Genomic DNA, 26,571 nt, shown 5'->3' on the forward strand with positions numbered 1-26,571 from the left:
GGGCTGCAACTTATTATCATCACGTTAGAAACAGTTTGACGTATCCAGTCAGTCGTGCTGCTGCAGCTACATAGAGTGCAGGGAGTAATGTCTTTCTAAAGCACATCAAGTCAGAAATCCACTGGGGCAGATCTTTGTAATGTATGTATATTACAGTCAGGTGCATTAGCCCTTTTAATGATTAAACACCAATGAGTGTGCCTCTGTGTGTGTGTCTATGAAAGAATAAGAGACTGGGCTTTGTGTAGTTAAGTAACAAAACAGACAAAGATGAGGATATGTCCCCTACGGAGTTGCTCACAAATCCTAAATAGGCTTCAGAGTCTGACTGAGAGCCACACTGGCTGTCTTGGGTATTTGAATGTGACAGTCAGGTGGTAAAGAGAGGTGATGGCAAGTGGTTTGGGATAATTGCGTCGCAGATCTGTATTCTCACTGGGTCTTTTTTAGAGGAGCAATGAAACTGAATGTGCTGACCCACAACCTTTTTCAATCAAATCAACTGGATGCATGCCGCCTTCGCAGCACACGGTTCAACATTCAAAAGGTGAGACGGGGAAGATCTTGAGAGTAGAAACTCATCACTGTGACTCTCCTGTCACTCCTTTTCGATTTGCGTCTTTTAACCTGCCCCTGCCATCATACCTTATTTTTATACGCAATCACACACCAAGAAGCAATTAATCTAGCGTTCTTACCCATTTTCCTCATGTCCAAACAGGTAATGTGCTTTCAAATCACTTCTGCATTCTCTCCCTGTCACTCATGCATTTTTGTAATTAAGAAACACACACACAGCCAGTTGAACCATCTCATTATATGCAGCGAAAGGCATTGGGGATCCATCATATATGCTGCTCACAGTCCTGTTGATAGTGGACAGGAGGAGAGACTGGAGGATATCTATACATCCTCTGTACTAATTTACATCAATATATTGTACACTTTTTTTTCTGTAATGGTCATGTATTAGTTTTGTTCACCTTTCTCTTGATGTAGTGCTTATTTGAATGCAGAGCAGCTGGTTTCATTTGCGACCACTGTCATGTTTTTGGACACCAGTCCAAACTGAACAGATCAATGCTGATTAATTAGTCCGCTCTTTGTGAGTTTGGATGTCGTGCAGTGGAATAGACACTCTAAATGCCAGCCAAGTCATCATCATGGCTCCCCTGTGTTTAGTGTCACTATGGCCCTGCAGGATGTGGACTATAGATTTGTCAGAGTTAATCCTTGTGATCTCAGAAGCGGCCAGGCTCAGAACAGGGCTCGGGCGGGGGAGGCTGCTGATTTATTCCACAGAGGGAGGGATGAGGTGGGACAACAAGGACACTGTGACCCGTGGGAAAACTTTTCAGGCTGTAGTGACAGTGATGGGAGGAGTACACATGTTTGTGTATGATGTTGAGTACAATTTTAACGGGGACATATAATGCACATTCCGTAGTCTATATTTATAATCTGTGATTCTATTGGAATATTTTAATGATTTACAGTTAAAGAAATAAATGTCCTTATTTATCTTCAACTGACCCTTCAAGCTGCCCCTCAGTTCAGTCTGTCTGACCCCCCTCTGTTCTGATTGGCCAGCTCCTGGAAACTGCCCCTTTGTTAAGGTACTTATTCTTACTTGAGTATTTTCATTTTATGCTACTAATACACCACTATATTTCAATTGAGGGTAATTTACTATTTATTCCACTGCATTTTTGTAACACAGCAATAGTTCATAAGACTTTACATACAAAACATAGTGTTATCAGTTTATAAAATATGATGCATTGCTATAGATTAGACTACCTGACCGTATATTGAGTAGTTCAAATTAGCTACACCTTGACCAAATGTATCATATAATATGTAATAATAATAACCATCATAATAATCATATATTTATTCATATAGCACTTAAAAAAGTGCTTAAAATGATCTACACATTTATAAACACAAAACACACAGCAAACGCACCTATGAAAAATCAATACATTTTTTTAATTACTGCAATATAACACTAATATAACTACTTTTGTCAAGTAAAAGTTAGTACATTTAGTTACTAATATGTTAATAAAGTTAAAATTACCATTTTGAATGCAGGACTATTTTATATATCATTTGAGTACTTCTTCAACTACTGCATTTGCAACACACATAATTTAAATTATACAAATGATTTCAGTCAGCTGCAGTAGCTTAAGTTAGGGTTTGCCTTTAAGCACTATTAACTTAGAAATTAGTGGCTGGAGGCAGAGATTATGACATTTTGCAAAATTGCAAAAATGTTTAAATTAGTATAATATTCTTACAAAAACTGCAACTACTTTATCACTGAAAACGCTCCTCGGTCTGTCTTGGGTGAATCCTCCCACTGTTAACTTTCGACTGAGAGAACACAGTCAACAGTTAAGCCGTGGCTGTTTGCCTCTGTCGTCCCTGGACTGCTGGTCCTGTCAGTTATTTCCAGGAGAATTCAAAGGTCTCTTTTGATCCCCCATTGCCCTTGCCAATCTTTATCCTCTGTGGAGGTACAGCCCGCATCTGGACCTGTTACATAAGCCCTCCACCCAAGCCTGAACTCCCTCCTGCTCTGCTCACTGCGGTTTACGCTGCGTTCTTCCCTCGATCCCTCTCCCCCTCCCTCCCTCCACCCACGTCCGCATCCCCAACTCTGCTGTAACCTGAAGTGCTACATCTATTATAGAGGCACACAGCTTACTTCTTTCAACCTTATATCACTTGAGTGTAGGTACTTGATAATTACAGGTCACAAAGTGTCCTTATATATGTCCCTGCTTCACCTGTAGGCATCCACAGCCCGCTCTCCCTTTTAATACCAAATTCAGACAGTGTGTAATAATGAGATGCACACAATGGTCTGTATGGACATTAAGAGTCAGAGCACATGCTCTGAATATCTGACTATACAGCATTTGGCCAAAGTAGATAAAATAATGGGAAAAAAAGAAAGAAAAAAAGATGACAAGTTACTGAACATTTACTCTAAGGAGATGATGAGTGAATGTCAGTGTGTCCCCAGATAGATCGATAAACATTTTGTATTTAACAGATACGTTTATTTGGGTAAAAAGCATGTTTAATGTATCTCAGTTGTCCTCACTGGCAAATATAAACACATAATTATTTGATTGGTTAATTAAGTGAATGATGTATAGTTGTTTAATAGTTATTAATGAATTAATCACTTGCTTGTTTAATTAATTGACTGGCTCATTGAATGATTATGGATATTAGTGTGTGGGTGGTGCTGGAGACATTTCGCAGTTATTCTGTGTAGCCTTTCCTTTTCATCCTCTCCTCTTTAGGTAGAGATGTCTCCTTATCAGGCTGATGGATTCACACATCAGCCTCGTTTGGAAGCTCGAGTTGCAATTTTATTTCTAAAGATCTAATTCTACTTGAGTTTTACTCCCTGTTGTATAAGTCAGAGTGCTTCCTGCTGCCTAGAGGTGCACTATAATATTCAATGCTCTCTTGTGGGAAGATAATCTGCAGGATTGCAAGATGGTTAAAAAGTTTTTGCAAGACTTGTCCTGGCACAGAACAGAGACGAGTTGATGAAATAAGCCATTTGCTCCTTCTAATCCTTTGAATGGAATTGATAGGTAGGCTGTGGGTCTTCTGTGTTCGTTTTGCAGAAAATTGCTTAAGATGTTGACAGAGCGGGATACAGAGGATGCCTGGAAGCTCCTTGCTCCCCTCTAGCAACCACAAGTTTTGCCAGCAACTGAAGCAGAAATAGATTTGGACTTTAGACAGCTCATCTCGAGAAGCATGTTCCTCGTCTTCCAGGGGAGATAGTTGGAGTCATTTTTAAAAGTTTTCTCATGCTCCACTTTCCACTCAATCCTTGACACTTTTTTCAAAGAACTGTGTTAGATTTGTGTCCAGCCAGCTGTCTAAAAGTATTTTCATCTCCTGCCTTACTGTGTTGACCTATGAAACTCTAAATCCTGTATATTTCACGTTATTTTCTTCTCTTAAAGACACATGAATTGACACATAATGCTATCAAAGTAACACAGTAAAGGTTTTCTATAACAGCACTCTCACCATATTTATAACCTTATTTCTTTCTTCTATTTCCATTCCACTGGAAGCAGTGGTGACCTTTTCACGCTCCACTTAGTCACACTATATAGATCATGCACTCTTAATTGCTCCATTTATCTGGATGCAATTATGGCATATCATTGCCATAGTCTTAGGCCACTTTTCTTGGCTACTTATTCACTGATCTTTGGAGCCAGATAGAAGTCTTAATTGTCAAGTATGAAGAAGGGGTTTATGCTGCCCACACTTCATTAGAGTCTGGACTAGCCATGGGAAATATTGGATGAATCAGTCTCAATCTAGCCCTCATTTAACCACATGATTTTCTCAGAAATTGCTCTGTAGGTGAAGCGAGAACCATTGTTTTCTTTAGTATGGAGTTATAAGAATGACATGAAGTTGGCCAATCACAGACCATGCTATCCAGTACATGATTATGGAAACCAACATAGATTTCTAATGGCAGCTTCTGAGAGGTGCAAAAATGCAGTCTGGACTTGTGGATTAAGAATGCATTCAGATTCAGAGTCCTGCTGCAAAATGCAAAATGGAAGATGAGAAGAGAGAGCGAAGCGCGTTGATGACAGGCTCCCTTGGAGGCAGAGTAAAGATGAAAGAAGTCAGATTTTCCCTGGCTGAAATTATGAACTGAAATCCTTTTGGATGGTGGCAGATAATCTCATTGAATTGCAGAAAAAGTATACCACTGTGTGTCACATCTAATGTGAAGGCTACAGGTCAGTGTTAAAAATTTCCATTTACCTTTTACTACTCAATTAATATTCAGTCAATTCTAACAAAATGTTGCAATGGAAACTATTTCCAAGCTATTTCTCACCAACTGTATTGAATATGTTTTTAATATGTCTTTCCCTAAATGGCTAATTGGCCATTTAACTACTACCAACTAACCCTTACTCAAAGTTACAATCAGGGATCTAAGTGTTAACAAAATGGACATAGCTCCATCACCAAACTTCAGACCACAGGAACCTGTAATCACACTTAAATTGATTGACATTTAATACATTGACTATTTGCAAACAAAAAACAATCTTTCATATGATTGATGTTGCTAAACAAAAACATATCCATATATGCACAATTCAGATCATTCAGGAAGCACAAAATGCAGATTTTTCACCAGTGTGTGAAACTTGTATATTTGAATAAACCTCAGAAACACTGATTGTGCCTTTAACCAGGCCTGTAGTTTGTGAGAGCAGATGAGTAGGGAAAAAATACTGAGCACTTCTGCAGGAGTAGTTGAAAGGACTCGTTCAAGGAGTCCTCAACAGTAGCTGTGTACATTGTGAACAAAAAGGATGTCCTGTACACTTGAAACAGATGAAATAGAGGGGTTCATAGCAGTACCTATCAGTCATAAGACAGCTTCTTTATGTAGTTTTGCATGTTTTAGCCCACATAGCCCACTTTGGACTGAAACTAAACCCAACAAATGCTATAAATTAATACCAGTATGATATGTCCTTAATATTCAGTATGCTTTGGAAAATGGAAATGTAAAATATATGTAGTTTGTTGTTATGCACTTTAAATGTAAGTTATGGGGGACAAAATCCACATGCCTCCTTCTATGCAAAAATGTATCTGAAGGTAATATGACAGTTCAGCAGTCCACTTTTTGTTAAAATCCTTCCACTGCCGTTCAACAGGAAAACACTGTCCACTGAGACAAAAAAAGAGTGAATTTTTAAGTATGAAGAATATAATTGTGGAAAATATCCACTTTATTTGACTTACCCAAATGGCTTAAGCCTCGTATTTTTTTAAGACTTTTAAATACATTGTTTCTCAAAAGGAAGACTGTGGATTTTGTCACCCCATCATTTACATTGTAAGCTCATTAGGAAGGGATCTTCTAATAGTTGTTATGAACAGGACTGACTAAAGTGAGCAAAATGCTTCAATATTCATATGGGAATCTGACTGTTGCTTTAACACAGACTTGAATTATTGTGAACCTATCCTATAAACCATAAAAATACACCAAAAACCACCCGAGTGGTTGTTTAAACTTTAGGTTGTTGCTACCACTCACACCTCCCTCTCACAATGTGGTGTTCAGCCTTGGGCTGCTTGTCTCTGGTCTCAGCAACGTGAGTCATCCAAGCACCCAGACTCACTGTCACACAAGTGTCTCAGCACCGGCAGGAGACTCACTCTGCCTGGAGCTTATGCTGAGAACAGCAACGTAGAAAACAAGCATCAGGAATGAACCATGTCTTAAGGGGTAGTACATCACATTACAAGCCAATGAAGAACAATCACCAGCTAATATGATCTGTTTGGATGTGAGTAATAATGTTACTGTCTTTTTCTATCTCATTTCTTGTGTTAAGTGGGTTTCCCATCAGTTGCTTTCTATAAGAAAGACTACAAAAGCTCTATGAGGAAAAATGATCATAACACTTGAAGTAGTATGATTTTGCCCACATTCAGGTTACTGTTTTACCTGTGGGAGTGTAACATTAGCTGTTAAAGCAAGCCTACCTATGCATATTCATAGGAAACCCCACTGGGATAAACACTAAAAGCTGTTCCCTGAACGTGTGTGCTGGTTTCCTTTTTTGAGATGATTTTTAGTTTTTCACCAAAAATGCCACTTCGCTAGCCACAGGCTCGCTCACCAGAGAGGCTGTAAGTTCAGTAAACACTGCCTTTTATTTATCAGCACCAAGATGTGTCACTATTAGGGGTGACAAATGATGTTTTGCACATAATCCACTGTGACAATAGTACACAGTGTGTGTGTGTGTGTGTGTGTGTGTGTGTGTGTGTGTGTGTGTGTGTGTGTGTGTGTGTGTGTGTGTGTGTGTGTGTGTGTGTGTGTGTGTGTGTGTGTGTGTGTGTGTGTGTGTGTGTGTGTGTGTGTGTGTGTGTGTGTGTGTGTGTGTGTGTGTGTGTGTGTGTGTTAGACCTGGATCCATATGCAGTACGAGATACAACAGTTTAGGATGTGTCCATGCATAATTCAGTTTGTCACAGCCATTTAAACAGATAGCTGGAGAAAATGGGATGCACAAAGGACTGTGGGAGCAGACAAAATGTGAATCCCTTTTTTCATGGCTGCTTGGATGTGCTGCAGATGTTTAAGTGATGGAAAGAGCATGAAGCACACACACAACTGTGTATTACCATCTGCCACCCAGCGCAATCAATGACATGCTGAAACACTAAAAACACACTTAGACATACAACAGCATTGGAAATGTTAAAACATGAGCCAAACACTACATGGAGGTACTTTAATCTCCATAGTTTTTCAAATACTTTTCTGTGTCTGCAAACCAAACACACCGAATCTCACTGAATCCAATCTAGCTGCTGCCTTGGAGGTCACGGTCGACCTCCAGTCACCTACGCTATTTGTAAATGACACGCAGAGATAATAAGAGTCAGTGGGATTCTATCAGTGTCGATGAGATTTACTAGTTTCTTCTGGAAAATGAGCCAATCATACCATTCTGTGCCATCTGCCGGTCGGCCCTCAGACTCTCCTGTAGCGCTGTTTGAACTTAATCTGCCCTACCTACAGCCTCTTACATAAGCCGCTGTTTGCCAACAAACATTTCTCTGTCCAGTTTTCCTATCGTATGATGCCAGCGTTCCCAGGGTGAGACACAGACAAACAGAAAGGTGTGTATGTGTGTGTGGAAAAGGCAGAAACAAGGAAATGCTGAGAATAGCTCCGCCAAGGGGCTCCAGCATATGGTAGCCAGTGCTCATGACGTTAGTGCGGTGTTTGGTTCTTGCTGGCGGCCACACACAGGGCTGGAGCACGGCACCCTACATGGACTCTGTCTCTCACCATCTCTCTCTCCCTCTCTTTCTGTGTGTGTCCCTGGTTCGCCCTGCCTCATCATCTGTCTCTCCTCTCTCTGCACCTGTCTGCTGCTCCACAGAGCAGTAAAGAGATGGAGAGAAGGGCAAAGCTAAAAGGGTGGGATAATGCCGTCAGTTCATATCTCTGCTCCGACTGACAGCTGCATTCTGTCAGATGTGCTGCTATTTCTGTGGCAGGGATATTGAGCACGCCATTTACTACTGCAGCATGAATGTAAGGGGTGAAGCCAGAAGATACCAAGAGATTTTTTAAATACTATAATAGTTACAGAAGACATGCACATACATATGCAACCAAATTCAAGTCTTCACTATGAAAATGAAGAATTTGTCCAGTTATTGTCTGCTTTTGTAATTTACCTTTTTGTTGTGCTCACTTTCCACTCGACTTACTTCTTCTACTTCAATTTCAGTTCCTGATTTCCAACATTTTCCAAAATTATGTGTAACAATTTTCAGACAACAACTTAGAGTTGTTTGTTTGCATTGATTATAAGCTACTGACGGTGTTGACATTTACTTAAGACTCTTTTGAATTACAGTTTTTTTGTAAAAAGAAGATCAAACTCTGAAAGTTTGACATAAAAACTTGATTTTTATAGATATCTATATCTATTTGATATTAAACTGAATAGTAACTTAGCTGAAAACATCTTTATATGAGGACTCATTGTCCTGTTTGGCGAGTTATCTGTGGCAAAACTGCAATTAACAAAATTTTTCCTCAAAATCTTGTAGTACATTTTGCATCTGTGTGCATGTCAGTTGTTGCTCTACAGTATGTCCCTAATGAAATGTGTATGAATGCACTATATCATATTTCACATATAATTTAAGGTAATATTCAAGTATTTAAAATCTCCATATATACGCGTTTAAAGCTTAAATACACATGAATGCCACTCAGTTCACACAATATGATATTAAAGTTTTTTTTTATTCTTCTGAAAGTGGAACAACCTCAAATAAACCCTTTTTTCTTACTCTGGTATTACTGATATGGACTGTTTTGGTGCTATAGTTTTTTGGGGGTTTTTCTCTGTGAATTTTGATTAAGCTCCTCATTATGTAAGCGGATGCAGTGCATTGCAGGAATAGGGCTGTTGGGCTGTGCTGTCTCCTTATGGAGTCGTTGACTTTGGGCTTACTGTTACACTTTATGAGGGGGACTTGTGCTTCTCTTCTTTCCACATGCTGTTTCTGGAAACAGGAGGGGCATATGTAACACCCTTTGTTGGTATAAGCCTGGCCAGTGCGTCCCTCAGAGACGTTCCTCTGCAGAAGCAGGCGTTGGATAGCGATGTAGATAGCATTTAGTTGTGACTGTGACAGATATTTTACTTATAGCTCTTTTCTCTGTTCTTCTTTGGTCTCTCTCCCATGATGTTATCAGCATAGTCTTTATTCGTCTTTTTCCTGCACCATTAGTTTTTTTCTCCTTCACTTGCACCAGAGCTCTGTGCGCCTCTTCCCTCTCCTCCTGAGCCTCAATGTAAAAGTCATGATGGCACAGAATCAAGCCAAAGGCATGCAGCAGACACCCAGGAGGATCTGGAAAAGCTTATGTTACCGTTTGTAGTAAGAGGGAGAGAGAATAGTAATGTGTATCACAGTATACCAAATATTATTTGGTCTTCATTGGCAATCCCTCTGTTTAGTGAATACTGTTACATAAACCCCCACAATATATATTCATGCTGTGAAGAGAAACACAGTTGGTAGCAAGTTATTGTTGTTCCAAGGAGAAAAAGATATATATACACACCAATGCACCAAACTTTCCCAAACAGCCAAAGATCACCATTTCAGGATGGACATCTCCTTTCAGATTTCTGTTTGTCCTGTTTATGCTTTCTCCAGACTGCACCAACACTTGCTCAATAAGTCATTTTCACCCAATTAGACTACATGCTCATGCTGAAGCACAGCAGGATCCTTACTGAGCTAGCTAGCTAGCTATTATTATATTGTGGTCTTCAAACACTATTTGAGCAGAAGAGCCTCACATTTAAAGGATATGACTAGCTATATTTAAATATAGTGTATACTGTATATTTTGAACAACAGCAGAGGTCTACAGCACAGATGAATAAGATATATCAGGGTTTGGATAAACACAGTATTTTTAAGTGGGATCACTTCATTACTGGTTTGACTCTGCATATGAGATGTGTTGACAATAAGAAAAATATAGACAATTGGCAGCCATATCTTTTAAGATAGCTTTGGTGTAGAGGCAGCTTTTTTAGTGACACAGGTCGTATGGAGGCCCTATCACAGCCTGTGAAGACCGTATTGAATCTCGCTGGAATGAAAAGAGCTCGTCACTTGATGCAGTTATGTTATCTGGATACAGTAAAAGGCACAAACTTCATGTTTCATTTGTAAAACGGGCGTAGTACAGCAGTGGCTACAGTTCACTGTGTAACACTGGTGACTGCTTGTTGTTTAATCACCTGTAGTTAGCTTTACATACCTATTAAGAGATGTAAAGGAATACTTTCTGTGCTGAAAAAATGGCATTTTAATGCATCTTGGTGAGTCTGCAGTTCTGGCAGCTGTCCACCTGAATCAGAGCATGTACCTGAGTCTTTGCTCTCTGAACCGCTGTGTGCATATGAATTTGTTATGACAGTTAGAGCCATGGGGGCAAGGTAGAGGAGGAGTGTAGTTGATGGTCTGCTCTGTTAGACATGCAGTTTGTCTGCAGCATATATTGCTCTGTAATTTCCCTTATACTTAATTTCTCTCACTGAAACATCTTTTAACACCCCCTGATGTCTTTCAGCACTATTAAAGACTGCAGCATTACTGTAACACACTGCAGTGCATGTGTGCGTGTGTGCTTTAATGTGTACATGTGAGTAGGTCGTGTATGCGCATGAGAAGAGAGCATACTGTATTGTAAGACAGTGGAGAAGGCAGAGAGGAGCTACACATAAGGAAAAAAGGTTAATTTATGATAATATAGATTATATAAATATATTTCTGTTTTAAAGGTGTATCAATAAAAGCAACAAACAAGTCCTTAAAAACGCAGCTTACATTTAACAAGCTACAGTAATGTTCCAAAGCAGCAGCAGCCTCATTCATCCATAAACCCCAATACACAAATAAACAAACACTGGGGGAGGAAACATTGTGAGCAAGTGTTTTGGGTATAAAGAAGTGGAGAATATGTTTAATTATTAATGTGCAATGCACTCTGGATAATTGTGCAGTCAGCTTCTTTTTCCAGGTCTCCTGCTGCTCTGCTGCAGCATCAACTCAAAGGAGAGCCTCATCCAAATTGTAGATGAGAGAGATTTTACCCCCGTGGGCAAAGACTGAGAATGAGGAGTGGTTAGTTAAATTCTAAAGAGGGAGAAAAGGCTGCAACACTATGCATGAGTCTCTCACTTTTCTTGTGCTGTTCTGCTGCAGCATCACCTCAGTGAATATTCTCTTTCAAAGAGAAGATGAGAGAGATCTAAATCGAAGATAGGAGAAATTTTATCTTCTGGGCGAAATCTGAGAGTGAGAAGCTGCAAGTAAAAATTTAATATTACCACTACTTAAAATCCAAGAGGGAAAGAAGGCTGGGAAGCTTATGTGTATCAAAACAACCTAAACTATGTGATATTAAGAAAATCCTGGATGACATTTCATATTATCATCATAGTATATACACTCTACACTCGTTCTGTTACCCTGCTGTGGTTGTTTACTGACAGTTTTACTGCACTTCCGCTGGCACACATTGTGTCTAGACATTTATTTGCCGCCTAAGGGATCGAATGAAAATCCATGTGGTAAATGCAAAAGAAAACACACTAAATCTCTGTAGAAGAGAATAGAAAGGTGTAGACTTTTAAAAGCACTTGAAATGTTTGTTCCCTTTTCTTTATCTTTCATTTCTTCACAAAATCATGCTTTTTGACTCCTTTCCTTCTCTTTTCCTCTCCTCCTTCATCTCTTTCATTGATCCTCCACCCTGATGTTGCCACCTCTTTTGTCCTTTACTTTCTTCTCTCACTTGTTCTACTCCTCTCTGCCTCCCACCAGGTGTCTGTTTGGTGCTGGGTTGTATGATCTATCCTGATGGCTGGGACAGCGATGAGGTCCGGCGGATGTGCGGCGAGAAGACAGACAAATACAGCCTTGGGGCCTGCTCCATGCGCTGGGCCTACATCTTGGCTATTATGGGTATCCTGGATGCGCTCATCCTCTCCTTCTTGGCTTTTGTCCTGGGCAACCGGCAGGACGGGCTTATGACAGAAGAGCTCCTGGCTGAGAGCAAGGGTGAGAGTGTGAGATGTATTATCTAATCTAATAAAGATGTGATATTTTATTGATCTCCTTTGGGAAATCTGCTCCTCGCCTGCACATCATGCTGGAAGTCAGAGTCAGCTCTCAAAGTAGCACTGCAGGACCATGTTGGGATGTAATGTCTCACTTAAGAAAACAGGAGCTTCTTTAATCACACTACATCTTTCAACAAATGTGGGTTCCCATGTGTTTCCAATTATTTTAAAATTTCTATTGTTATACATTTATTGTTATAAATTATTATAAAGCTAAGTTATTGATGTAGAATTTGTCAGCTTTTTCTTTTAGCTCAACGGTAAAAGTGCGCAATTTCTACTATAGTTGGGCTGGCAGAAACATACACTAAAACTAAATGGGAATACTTTAAGAATAGACTCCTGATATATCACGGTCAACGTGACTTTCCACCAGACTAAAAATAGAAAAAATCATTAAGGTGGTGATAAAACATACACTGATCTTGCAAACACATAGTGTAATGGGTGCTGAATGCATGAAAAGGATCACGCTCAGTACACTTACTTGTATTTATGACAAATAAAGGCCAGCGTTTTAATGTAACAAGCTTTTGATGCTCCCTCTATAAAAACTAAATTTAGGACAGTGAACTTGAACATAACCAATGGACCTGCGTAGAGCCTGTTAGTGGATAATGGGCTGAATGTGCTAAAACACCAGCAAACATAATAAAAGGGGAGCACCCCTTTTTGTCCACAAGCCTCAAACTGACACACCTAAAATAACATGTTTCTTGTTCTTGACCCCTTTTGATTACATTAATGATCATGGTCTCATCTGGAAGGGAATTCTTCTGAATTTACTACATAACAAAGTCAAAATGAGACCAAGTGATACTGAACCAAATTAACAAAAGCCCAAACCTGGTAAAAAAAAAAAAAAAAACATCCAACAGACTAACTACTGCCTTCAGACCTGATGTCATACAGTCAGTGGATGTCATTATTTAATCATGGAAATGGCCCACACTAAAAAATTCACTATCGCAGGTCTACATAGTGAGACACTATGACAAGGCCTGGGTCCAGGTATGTCCCGAGTGGGAAATGGGATTAGCATGTTCATGTAGTGTTAGCTGTAATGAAACCAGACAGGCATGCACAACCAACAGCCCTGTAAAGAGAAGGGGGGAAAGCAATGAGAGAGAAAGAAAGAGATTTGTGAACGACGCAAAGACCAACATCTACCTTAGTTTGCTGTCATCTAAATACGCATGACCTATGTTATCATGATGATGCCATGTTTAATTATCTGTGGAAATAGCTGGTAATATCCTTTACAGATTTACTGAGATACAACTTTCAGATTAGATGTATGCTGTTTTTATTTTACAATCCCAAACCCTAGCGACCTTCAAAAGACAAGAGAAAGAGAAGGGATGAAAGATCTAAAGACAATGTCATAGAGGAGAAAACCTGAATGGGATTATCAGTAGCTTTAACAGTCAATAAACAGCCTTACTGTGCAGCTCGATGATGATTTACATCTTATGGCTGTGTAGAATCTATCATGTCTGCATAATGTATTACAGCTCTATAGCCTTTTTATCAACTAGCTCATCCCTGGTGCCATCTGCTGGTGCTTTTGTGTAATACAAGCAGTCAATGTGAGGGGTGCATGTACTTGGCAATGTGTGAACATGGGGGTCTATTAATAGCATGACCTTGAGCTGTGTTGTATCATTTTTTTTATATTTTTCTCTGTGGTTCTGTTTTTTCAGAGGGAGGCAACGCCTAACCAAATTTATAGGTAAGTAAGGACAAATGCTTACATGTTATAAAACATGCATGTCTAAATATATGCTGTAGATGTGGATCAACATATGACAAAGAGCCACCTCTCGTTACATAAGCCATCATGCACAATGAGATCGGTCTTTAATATTTGAAAGCCATGAAATGTCAGTTGTCTCCACTGACATTATACGACAGTGGTAATATCCTCTGGTTATACATTTTCATAACATAAACAATTTAGACTATTCCTCCCTTCAGTCAGCAGTGGAAGAATTATTTAAATCATCTTAAGTAAAACTAGTAGTACTGCAGTGTTAAAATACTATTACAAGTGACAGTCCTGCATTTAAAATTCTTAATGGAAAAATACTGAGGTGTTATCGATAAAATGAATTTAAAGTATTAAAACATAATATAACCATGTCATTTTTAAAATAGATTATTACAGGTTTTGTGTATAAAATGTATAAATACTAAGTAAATCGTTGTCAATTAAATGTATTGGGGTAAAAATTAGCCTACAATGTTTTACTCTACAATGCAGTATAAAAAGCAGTATTATCAGCAAAATGTTCTTTAATCATAAAAAGTAAAAATCTGCATAAAAATGGCCCCTTTGGGTGATATATTATTATATATCACATAAATAAAGAGTTCATACAGATGCAACAGTGTATAATTAGGATTTTACTGGTCGAGTTTAGGGTCAGTCCCCTACAAAGGCTCACAAGTTAAATCTGAGCGATGATGAATGGGGTAGGAAAAAAGAAAAACAAAGTTCTGCTACACAAATGTATATTCATTTTTCAGGTTTGGAAAGAAATATAATATTTACTTACTATATACTTTCACCTCTTTGGGCTTCCACAAACCTAAGCTCATGATTTATTTTTGTTTTTTTATAAAATATTTTGTTCAGAAATGTAATTAACAATTATACCTGTGAAATGTATGTTTCTGAGTAAAAAGTACAATATTGTAAGGTAGCATGAAATGGAAATAAAAGTGGCCTATCTTAAAATTGTACTTGAGTAGATGAACTTAGTTACTTTCCACCACTGCCTTCAGTAATTGTACATTTAGGGGAGGGAAAGATCATGGTCTTGGTCTTACTGGGTTACACAAACATACCATCTCTTTCTTTTGCTTTCTCTCAGGTTCCTGAGTTTCCATATGTCCGTTGTCATAAAGTACCAGTCCCTCAACATCAGCTTAAAGGAGGGAGGCAGTCCAGGTCTGTGGAGGAGAATACTGTGGAATCAGCCAGCCTGCCTTTTACATCTACCTGCCAAAAACCCATTGTAACTACATTTGATGCCATCCATTCTGCTTGCAGTTCCTATACGTCACCCCACTCCACCCCAACCCAACACTAGACGGAGCCCACTGCACATTCATCCAAGAGCTAACCCTTGCACAGCATTGCATAGACCATGGCAGGGGCAGAGACTGTTATCTATATGAGAAGTATGGACTACCCCACTACCTATCTGAGAAGGCACAGGGTTGAAAATGTACATCTGCAGTACGAGCACAGACAATACACTCACTCTTACATACACACACACACACACACACACACACACACACACACACACACACACACACACACACACACACACACACACACACACACACACACCAGCTCATACATTTCTCTGTAAAACAAACATAAACATGCATATACCAACAAATTCTGTAATTACAAGTATTAAACTATGTTAACACTTAGCCGTGTGTACCACCGTCAGAATGTGTGTCATGTTTTATTTGTGAAAAGAAGAAAAAATTCTCATTTTCAAATAATATCAGGTTGATGTAAATCTATTGTGTTTCATATGTCCGTAAGGTTTGACGATGAAATGAAAGTTTAAGTTTTCTTCTTCTGCTCATATGCCCCTTTGTTCCTCCTAATTTACTAGAAAAAGATATTTAAGACTGTTTTATAATAATATTATCATCTAAAACAAAAGAACTTGTATTACAAAGTATGTACAGTGAATATTAAAGATGTTCTAGGAATTTTAACTAAATCCATTCAATGCCCTGCTAGCTAACTTTGCACAGCACTTCAGTTTCAGAGGGATTCTAAGATTTTATAGTCTGTGGTATCTACACTGTGATGGGGGCTATTAAAGGACTGTGTGCTGCAGGACTTGTAGCTGCTGTGTGAGTGTGCTTCTGTATGTGCGTGTAGGGAGGTCTGTAAGTATACATGAGTGAGTGTGAGCGCATGCATGTATGAATGTGTCCGTGTGCAATAGTTTGTTGGGCTAGTAAACCGACATGCCAGCCTCTCACACACACACACAATTGTCCTGTTGTGTATCTAAATCTGTCTGTTTCTGTCTTCGTCTCCAGCTCTCTACTATATTTCTGTTTCTCTTTATCTTTGACTCCCTTTCTCTCTCTTTCCCTTCTTCTTTTGTTGGGACGTACAGGGTAACATGATGAAGGATTGGTGTATCATGAAAAGTGACGAGAGGAAATCAATTTCAGGCCTGTCCCAGCCTCACCTGTGGATATGTTCTTGTGTAAATAGATATTATATAGATACCAAACAATTAGTGAATATGGAGAAAAGGGGTTAATTTACAGCAATTAAAGAGATTCATTTAAAAATATATGAACACTTAATAAAGGTTTTCACTGTAAAATACTGTTTTACTGTGTTTTTTGTTCATTCAAAGGTCAAAGAAGCCTTATCATCACTGTCTCCAACAATACATTTGTCATTACATGTCCAATTCAATGAGAGTAATTCACAGATAGTGTATAGTCAGGTACAATATGCAAAGTCTGTTTACCCTAATGATGAGTATATTTTAAGTTAAGTGCAGATTTTTGAGGATAGAATACAGTATCTATAATTGGTGATTAGTGACTTTTCCAGTTGGAGTAAAGAGTTGAAGTATGAGTGAAAGGACTTAATTTTGGATGCCATCAATCTTAATGTAAAACCTCAGAAAGGAACCTGTTTTCTAGTATGGAAACACAGCTGGGTGATACAGTCAAGCACTCAAAAATTGTATTATTATTTTTTAATTAAGAGTTAGATTGGAAATCATAAATGCAAATGAAATCAAATAAATAAAACTCAATCAAAGAGAAAGATACAAAGGGGGGGGGGGGGGGGGGGCAATACAATACAGTTTCTTTGAGAGACCAAATGTCTACAAGATTAGGAGAGATTAACCTCTCAGTAACAATAGCCCTGTTATCCAAGTCACATGTCTAGACTACCAAAAAGAATGTAGAGGAGAAAAATGAAGGAAAATAAGAAAATGCCACTTCCAGCTCACATTGACCCCTTCTGATACTTAAAAAAAATAAAAAAAAAACAACCAATTTCTTTGCAACTGAGATGGCTACATAAAGAACGATGTTGTTTCAAAGTCATCATTTTGACTCACGGCACTCCAAGCACTCAGCCTTTCAAATCAGCACATGATACTCTCCAAGACTGGTTTGTGGTTGATTTGATGTGTGTGGTTCATTGCTTCTACGGGACTCATTTTAGATATCCAGGGGATGAGTTTAGGAATAACTTGATTTCAGTTTCAACATTTCATTGCAACACAGTGAGTAAGTACATAAAATGACTGCAGTTTTTTCACTTGAGAATTCATTATTAGATTAATTGTTGGTTATCGACTATTAATGGTAGAGACATTTGTGCTATTCTCTTTAAAATCAGTATTAGTAAATGTAGTGCAAATCCATAACAGAGTGATGAGTGATGTAGAATATTTTTAGGAAGAAGTTGAATTGGGAGATTCTAACCCAGTATGCAGATATCTACATAGTCCTGAGAAAAGAGTCTATTCAGGCTAAAAAACACCCGTGGGGGTGGATCATGTGTGCACAGGGTCTTAAAAATAGTTCAAATTAGCTCCACCTCAACCAGCCACATTAAATTACATTTTTAACACATAAATAATAATCATCTACTGATGTAATGTATAATTATATAAAACCCTAAGAGGGACCACCCAGCAAAATGTTGATCATTCTCAAGTTGAACTGATTTTTTTCTTATGTTTGGGTCAAAAATGTGCAGTACAAGTCAAAAGTTCGGACTCACATCCTCCTACATCTTACTATTCACTTGAATGAAGAAGAGTGTGCTGATATTTGTAGGGAGTTTGCAGAACGAGGAAGACTTCAAGATGGAAGATACAGGAAGGGAAGCGGAGCATCAAAGGTCTGACAAAAGAATATTTTTACTTCTTAAGCCACAAACTACTTTCTGTCTTTTCAGCCACATTTAACAATAACGTGGCTGAAGACAGAAAATAGTCTTTTTTTTTTTTTTTAACATAACTGTGACAACTATTTCAAAATAATCAATTTGAAGTGAAATTGTTGAGTGGAAAATGTAAGTTTCCTATTCATATCAATATGATTTAATAGAAAATATAACTCAGATATGGTATTTTAGAGGGCTTTCATTTTTGGAACTGTACATCAAAATTTCCTGACATTTTCTTAGTGACACCCTGAGGTGGTGTACTGTCAGCATGATGTGAAATTGTTGAGTGGAAACAGGAAGTTACTTATTAATATCAATGTGAATTAATAGAAAATATAGCTCATATGCATTCAGTTAATGTCAGTGTAAAGGTCATAATGTGTTAATCATAATGTAATTTTATATTCCTCAATTCCTTATCCTGTAGATACGAAAAGGCAAAGGCTCCCCCGAAGGCCAGTCAAGTTATTTTGCCAGCTATGACAAATAAAAATGTAAACCGATTGATCACTTATTAATGGTTGAGTCCTTGTAAATCTGAGTTTAATAATGACAGGCAAGGAGAGAGGGAAGATGGAGGAGACTGACAGGGCTGAAGGAGCAGCACTGACGGAGGTTAGTGATCAAGAAGAAATTAGGAGTTTTTTAAGCTTTCAGTTAAAATGAATACTGAATTTTATGGCACAGGCCTATTACTCATCTTTTGCATAATCTATCCTTAATTATTTAGTTTTAGCAGTTCGCACATCAAACATCAGCCTTTCATGATAACTTTTCTTTCCACCATAGAAATCTACTAACTGGGCCAATCTAATCCATGCTACTAAGTCAGCAAGTTGAAAATTGAAGGATGAAGATTTCAATACAACCCAGCATGTAAATTGCATGTATACTGCCATTTTATGCACATTTTTGACTAACTATTGTTTTCTGGCTGGGGATTGGCTGGATTTTGATTTCTTCCATATTTGTAGAAATGTCATTTCCTAAACATATCCTCATTTGTAAGAATACATGAAAAAAAGTTCATATTTGTGTAAGTGGATGAATATTTAAGTCATATTAAACCAATTACTAATGTAACAGAGTGAATTATATAGTAATACGATATATGTGTTGAGTTAAATGTCAATTAGTTTTGTGTTACAATTACATAAAATCTCTGCCTGACATGCTAATCCTCCAGTTAAGTGGAACATATGAGTGTTTTTCTGTACCCCGACGTCTACTTCCGTGGGTCCCCCCCAAATGTCTCCCGCCTCTGCCTCTTCCCTTTTGTCACTGTACTCCATGGGAGAGGGAAGCCTATTTTCTGTCTGTTTGTTTGTTTGTTTGTTTGTTAACTTAAGCTTTTTTTGTGCATTATGGTAACATGTTTTTTGTGTCATTTGAAGTGTGTAGGGGCTTGAGTGTATCTGCTAACTGACAGAATAAACAGAGGACACCTCAAAGATATCCTGCCTGACTCTCTGCATCTGACACAACGCACACAACGCCAAGTCGCCAACCACCACCGCTTTCACTGATACAAACTATGAAGAGACAGATCTGCCGTGTGCCAATTTGACCATATTTTTGATTTATTTTACACCTATAATAACTACTCTAAAAGTTCATTAAAAACAGACATTTTTTGGGCCATTTTTTAAAAATTCCTCCCCCCAGAACACCCTTCTAAAGGCATAACCCACTTCTCTATAAATCTCTAGTAACGCCCCTGTTTTGTTAGTTTTTGTTATTCATAGTCATGATGTTATATTATCCAATACAATAGGTGGCGACATGCAGTTTTAACATCGGTTTGTAGTCCACAAAAGAAGAGGAAGAAGGGCGAGCGGGATTCAAACATTTAGCTCCGCCTCTGCTGCTTGTTATCGCGGAAACACACTCCTCCAAAACATCCACCAAAACAAGATGGGTGCAGTGCTGGACACTCCGGCGAGCTGCCCGCTGTGCAACGAGCTGACCCGTGACCCCGTCGTCCTCAAATGTAAACACCGGTTCTGCCAACGATGCATCGGAGACCTGTGGAGCATTACTCCAAACGGGCCATACAATTGTCCAGAGTGGAGGTGTAAAACAGTGTACCAGACTCTTCCGTTTGATCGCAGTTTGATACGGCCGCCGCCAACCCCCAGTCGACGGGCTCAGCCTCGCAGCACTACAATTGAAGGTAACCTGCGGCGTATAGCCACCGGTGTTATGTCGAAATATGTTCCCTTGTCGATATGTGTCCCCCCTTTCTCTCCATAACCCCAGCCAGTCGTCTTCTGAGGTGCTTAACATTAATCCATGTTTACTTTACCCCAACCAGTTTAACCGTAACCATAACCATAACCTAACTCCATCCGTGGATGTGTTTCTATGAGAAACACAACTTTAACAGGAAGGGACATTATTCGAGGGGGGAACAAATTTCGACATAACAGCGGAGACGTCAACGTGCAACTTTGTGACGTGTTCAAATACACCAGTGAATTTGTGACTGTCAGTTAGCTAATGAAGACTAATGGTGCCCGTAGCACATGTGATATTAGTACTAAATTTAAAAAACTTGTGTACAGCGTTATTACAGTAGTTGCAGCTACTTAAGTAACATTAGTAAAGTTGGTTGGTTACTAATTTAGTAACGTTTGCTAATCCAGACACAAACAAAACATCAACAAACTAACTTCTCTTAAGTGTTCACCCAACAGGAGCTGAAATCACATCATGTTATTGAACCGTCTTTATACTCCATGTTTGTTTATAGTGTCAGGGTCAGTGTGTCAATCTAGACAAAGTCTGTCTTTTCTTTTTCTTTGACAGTGAGGTTAAAGGTCTAACTTATGATAATAATAATAATAATAATAATAATACAATTTATTTGAAGGCGCGTCTCTGGGCACTGGAGGACACCGTACACTTAATTAACAAAACAGTAAATAATAAACAAAACAATAAGAAAAAAAACAGATAAAAGAAAGTGTAGAACAGACAAAACAGAGCATGGTAAGGTAAGGTAGTGTAGTTCATGTTAATTGGGTTATGCAAGTCTGAATAGGTGAGTTTTTAGCCTTGATTTGAAGAGAGGGAGAGATTATATACTGGTTTTTAATAACTTTAACCTTTACAAAACTTTAGAGCTGCTATGATTAGTTGATTGGTCATCGACAGAAAAATCAATCGGCAACTATTTTAATAGTCAATCCTTATTTGGAGTCAAATTCTCTTGTTCCAGTTTCTTAAATGTGAGTGTTTTTTGTTTCTTTACTCTTCTATGATTGTAATCTGAATATTTTTGGGTTGTGGGCTATTATTCACTAATAAACACTGTCTGTAACATGCCTACCAGCAATGCAAACAGTGACTTTAAAAGGCCAGTGTGTATGATTTTCTGTGGCAAGTGTGTTGGATTTACTGTTGAGGAACTAAATAGCTACCCCTCACTATCCCCTCCCTTCTATAAGCATGTAGAAGAACCTACAGTGTTACTCATGTTACCTTACGTAAAAAAATATTTGGTATTGGTTGATGTGTTGAGGTATTGGTGTGGGGAGACAAAACATTGTAGGGTGCATCCCTTTCAATTAGGAGTATGTGCCTGCTGTAATAGAGCAATGACAGTGTTCTTTATTGAGTTCATCTTAACAGAATTTGACAGGTATAATTGCTGAAAGTGGATCTCCTTCAAGTTGAGTGAAGGTGCGCTGGTTCAAAGCCAGTTTGCAGGTGTTTATTTGAAGTATTGCTGGAAATTTTGCTATGTCAACTTTGCCTTTGACTAATTTTGCTTTGTTTGTATTCTTTTAATTTTAGGCACATCCAGTAACAATGAACAGAACAGATCTGACTCGACACTGAAGAGGCCCTCAATCACCAGCCGACTGCTCGGGAAGAGGAAGGCCAGCACACCTGTACCAGAAGAACCTGACACAAAACGGTCAAGTAAGGTATCTGCTTCTGAGAGGCCCAGTGATGCTGAGACTCCCACCACTTCCTTGTCACAGGATCCTGTGCAGTCGACTGGTGTGGAGGCAGCTATGACAGAAGTGACCCGAGAATCTACACAGTCTCAAAGTGGTGACGGCCCATCCTACAGTGACAACTCTGAGAGCAATGCAGTACCTACAAGTGATTTGCCACAAGATTTGTCAACCCAGCAGAGCCCGCATAAATCAGTAGAAGTTGTCACACTGGATAACTCTGATAGCTCTGATGAAGTAGATATATGTGATGCGCCTCTTCTTGCAACACCCAAGAAACACACACAAATGACAGGAATTCATGCATCGCCACAAAAACCTGCCTCACCCACCAACTCTGATTCATTTCCAGGGGTCTCAACTCCAGGAAAAGATAAGTCCCCTGCGCCCCATGTCAGCAAGCACCCTCTAATAATCACCAAACAACCTGGAGCTGCTTCAGGATCTCCAAGCCGTATTGGCATCTTTGCAAAGCTAGAAAGCAAAAAAACCAGGCCTGTGCCCTGCCATTATTGTCCTAAAACAGTATATCAGCCTGCTGTGAAGACCTGTCTGGTGTGCGGGGCCTCCATGTGTGCAGAGCACCTGCGTCCCCACTTGGACTCCCCTGTGTTTCAGAGTCACACCCTGGTTCCTCCCATGGAGGATATTTCTCTCTGGAAGTGCCAGGAGCACCATGAGATGAACCGTATCTACTGCAGTCAGTGTGCAGTGTGTGTGTGCACTGTGTGTACAGTCATAGGTTCCCATCGCAACCATGTCTGCATCAGCATCAGAGAGGCAGAGAGAGAGCTCAGGGTAAACATTGACTCTTCAGCACCATACATGTTGTGGACACACAGTAATGTTGGTTTAATTTGAGATATATGTGCTTTTTAAAAAATATTTTTGTGTACATTTTTCCTTAGGGTAATCTGAAGGAGGAAATCAAACAACTGCAGGAGACTGAACAGCAAGTGAAGACAAGGATGACTGAACTCACTCAGCAAAAAGAGACTTCCACAGTAAGAATCTTAACAATGTAGTTCTCACTAAATCATATATGTTTGAGTGTATTGCTTAGGATCACAAGATGTGTTATATGTGACAGATGTGCACACTATTCTGAAGTTAGAGAGTACATGGAGCTGCAGCATTGTATTGAGATTTCAGTTTTGTTGGTACACAAATCAACTACAAGTGGTTAAACCTTTCCGCAGTTATGTCTATCATTCACACTGTTTGATGAAGGAGGAAGACTTGTCTTCGTTTTCAAGAAATTCTGAAATTCGAGACAAGTTAAATAAAAAAATTAAAATAAAATTAAAAAAGCCCAATAACAGTTGTGTTGATTGAATTTGATTGTGAGCTGAAGATATGGTTACGCATGCATTGTTTATATAGATTGCAGATTCATAAAATGTACAAGCACTGTTGAAGTTAATATAGCTTGAGAAACACAATATAAAAACTCAGATGTTTGAATTTATTCTCTTACTTCTCCTACGTCTGTGTGTACAAATATCCCTCCTCCATCACCAGGTGGCTTTAAGCGAGGCTCGAGCAGGGGTGCAGCAGCAGTACGGAGCTATCAGGGAGGCCCTGGAGCAGGAGGAGCAAACAGCCCTTCAGTGTGTGACCAAGGAGGAGAGCAAGGTTTTGGGAGGGCTAGAGGAGAAACTCAGCCAACTCCAGAGTTCCCTGCAATCCATCCAGCAAGGCCTGCACACCCTGGAGGGGCTGGCAGATGCCAAGGGTGAAAAACACATCCAAGACCAGGCCTTCATTATGGTGAGGATAGATGATTGGTTGGTAAAGTATAATACATGTGGTTGACTTCTGAAAAATAACACAACATTTTTTGCTTTTTTTCTCCTTCTCACATGACAGGAATACAGCAAGGTAGCCCAACTGTAAGTGATTTCCTTTTAAATTTTACCTAGTTGTATGGAAAGTGTTGATTTACTGAACACACACACACACATATATGCCTTCTGCTCTCCTCTCACTCTGCTCCTGTTCTTCAGGGCTGGTGACATGGGAAGTTGTTTGGATCAGTTGGAAGCTCCAGAGGAAGTGGATCAAGCCCGGCTGAAATTTCTGCAGATGTGGACCGAGAAACGGCTGGACACAGTCGTCATCACTTCGCCGAGCAAAGACAGAGACCTCTACAGGCTGCTTTGTAAGGCAAACAGTTTTCATAGCAACACCTGTTTACTTTCTACTCACTCATTAATCACAGCTAATTATACCAAATAAGTAAATGCAATCTGAAGGCCCAAAGGTGGCATATTCAATTAGTCTTAAACTTTTAAATTTAAATTCTTTTCAAAATTTCATTTGCACAGATGGTACCATCCCCAACTTGGATGCAGATACAGCCCATCCCAAGCTGCAGCTGTCTGAAAACAACAGGAGGGTGACCTACAGCGAGGCCCAGCAGGCCTACACAGAGCAGGAGGCAAGGTTCAGTTCCTTTCCACAGGTCCTAGCCTCCCGTGCCCTAGAGGGAGGTCGCTGGTATTGGGAGGTGAGCGTGTCTGTGGATGAGGGCCGCTGGAAAGTGGGGCTGTGTGAGGGTCAGATAGAGAGGAAGGGCCAAAAGGACAACTCTCGCCTGGGCTTCAACTCGTACTCCTGGTGCCTGGCCTGTGACAGACGGAAGGTGGAGGCTCTACATAACAAGGTGGCGGTGGCCGTGGATGCAGACAGGCTGCAAAGGGTCGGAATGCTCCTCGACATCGAGGAGGGTGTTTTATCATTCTTTAGTGTGACACCAGAGGGCACTCTAGCTTTGATGCATTCCTACAAGCACAGGTTCACTGAGCCGCTTTACCCAGCCTTGTCAGTGTCTAAAACACAGCTGGCCATCTGTGATCTGTTCCAGTTGTAATCCACAGAATAGTGAATATAACAGTCGCTGAAAATATACAGTATACTAAAGCGCTGTGCCTTTTTTAAATATGTGAAAATCATTCCTTCATCTGTGTCAGTTTGAAAAATTCTCGGGGATTACAGTTCTGTGATGTGCTATTTACACTATAAAGCTTTAATTTTGCAACACTCCTTAAATGTGATTTAATATCATTTTATAGCACTGGACTTGTAAAATGCCTAAATGCTGTTCACTGTGCATTTAACATTCCACATTTGTCTCAGCTGTTTTATATCAGAATTTTAACTTGTGTATGTTTTTAATTTTAGAATTAGTCAATGAACAAATGAGCAGGTCTTCACATATGAGTTAAGTTAGCACTGTCGATCAATAAAACATTGGTTTATGAAATACTGTAATTTTTTGTTATAAAAATGTTTAAGATTTACTCCATATCATCTTTGACATCTCATTCTTGCTGTGATGAGCCATTGTCTTTCTATAGCAATAAAATATCTATCAAAGTTTCAAAAGAAATATGGAAAAACCTGCATTACTGTTTTCCTTAATACATCCCATTTTCATTTCCACAGAGACAGGTGTATGTGAGTGGGTGGGTAGTGTGTTTCCCCCTCAGCACGTGACAATTTGTGTGCTAACTTTGAACTCGCACCGACCCCCACTGCATGTGAGCATTACTGACACCAAAGCCATCAATCCCTTATAACTACAGATCACTACTGTTACCAAATTGCCCTCCTTGTAAACTCAGAGGCTCATTTATTTTGACTTGAAGGGTCTGTGCGCTTGACGTCATCGAGAGGGATCAAAGTGGTGTTTACATAAACTCCTTCTGGATGATTGGTAGAGTAGTAGTAGCATGCCCAGTGGCTTTGGGACAGCTGGCCATGGATCTAGGTTGATCCAAACTTGTTGGCTAATTGGCTAGCTTAAAATCCTCAGCATCTATAGTGGTGAGTGTACAATAATTGAAAGGACTGCTTGTTGAAGAGAGCTCAGGGGCATAGAGCTTTGTAAGGAGCTACGTCTAATCACCACCTGCAATATTTTTTCCCCCTAGTTTAATAACCAATTTGTCTCCAAAATGTCTATTTCCTCTTCTGACTGACTTTCATTTGGCCCAGTTTCAAACACATAAGTAACTTGAATCCTTGCAGGTGTGCCACTGAACCATGGCAACAATTTCACACTTGCAGCCACGTGATCCAAAAGGCCCTCTTTGGGTTTTGCTTTCCTCTGCTCTCTTCCCCAGCTGACACATGAAGGCGGCATGCTAGAAAGACAGAAAGAGAAGGAGCTTTAACAGTCAGGATGATTAAATTCTCTTCTCCCTGTCCGTCTCAGTGGTCTCTCAAAATCAGCCCAGCTCTTACAAGCTTTTCCAGACATGTTACTGTTAAATTAAATGAGCTGAGGGTGTATAGTATGTTGGCAGGGGACAATATGCCAAGATAGTTATTTAGGAATAAAAATGTATCC

At 39.4% G+C, this 26,571-nt stretch overlaps 2 protein-coding genes across 2 annotated transcripts in view; both read left to right on the top strand.

The window, feature by feature from the left end:
- Window positions 1–18,742, top strand: part of LOC133982481 (LHFPL tetraspan subfamily member 3 protein-like) — a 28,298-nt gene extending 9,556 nt beyond the window's left edge. The window contains exons 2-3 of the mRNA XM_062421535.1: window positions 11,983–12,227; window positions 18,680–18,742. Coding sequence (XP_062277519.1) covers window positions 11,983–12,227; window positions 18,680–18,742 — 308 coding nt within the window. The remainder of the gene's footprint in view (window positions 1–11,982; window positions 12,228–18,679) is intronic.
- Window positions 18,743–20,162: 1,420 nt separating this feature from the next.
- Window positions 20,163–25,548, top strand: si:dkey-29p10.4 (tripartite motif-containing protein 14). Its single transcript, XM_062420902.1, has 7 exons — window positions 20,163–20,425; window positions 22,051–23,015; window positions 23,126–23,221; window positions 23,739–23,987; window positions 24,087–24,109; window positions 24,224–24,378; window positions 24,545–25,548. The coding sequence occupies exons 1-7, from the start codon at window positions 20,167–20,169 to the stop codon at window positions 25,087–25,089; spliced, it is 2,292 nt and encodes a 763-aa protein (XP_062276886.1). The 5' UTR covers window positions 20,163–20,166; the 3' UTR covers window positions 25,090–25,548.
- The last annotated feature ends 1,023 nt before the right edge of the window (window positions 25,549–26,571 follow it).

Source organism: Scomber scombrus, chromosome 6 (assembly GCF_963691925.1).
Source record: "Scomber scombrus chromosome 6, fScoSco1.1, whole genome shotgun sequence".
In the NCBI taxonomy this organism is placed as follows: Eukaryota; Metazoa; Chordata; class Actinopteri; order Scombriformes; family Scombridae; genus Scomber; species Scomber scombrus.

Excerpts from the sequence above, each read along its gene's own strand:
- si:dkey-29p10.4 (XM_062420902.1), top strand. The coding sequence starts at position 20,167 with ATGGGTGCAGTGCTGGACACTCCGGCGAGCTGCCCGCTGTGCAACGAG. Across the intron at positions 23,222-23,738 it reads AGCAAAAAGAGACTTCCACA|GTGGCTTTAAGCGAGGCTCG; the intron begins GTAAGAATCTTA and ends CTCCATCACCAG. Across the intron at positions 24,110-24,223 it reads TACAGCAAGGTAGCCCAACT|GGCTGGTGACATGGGAAGTT; the intron begins GTAAGTGATTTC and ends CCTGTTCTTCAG.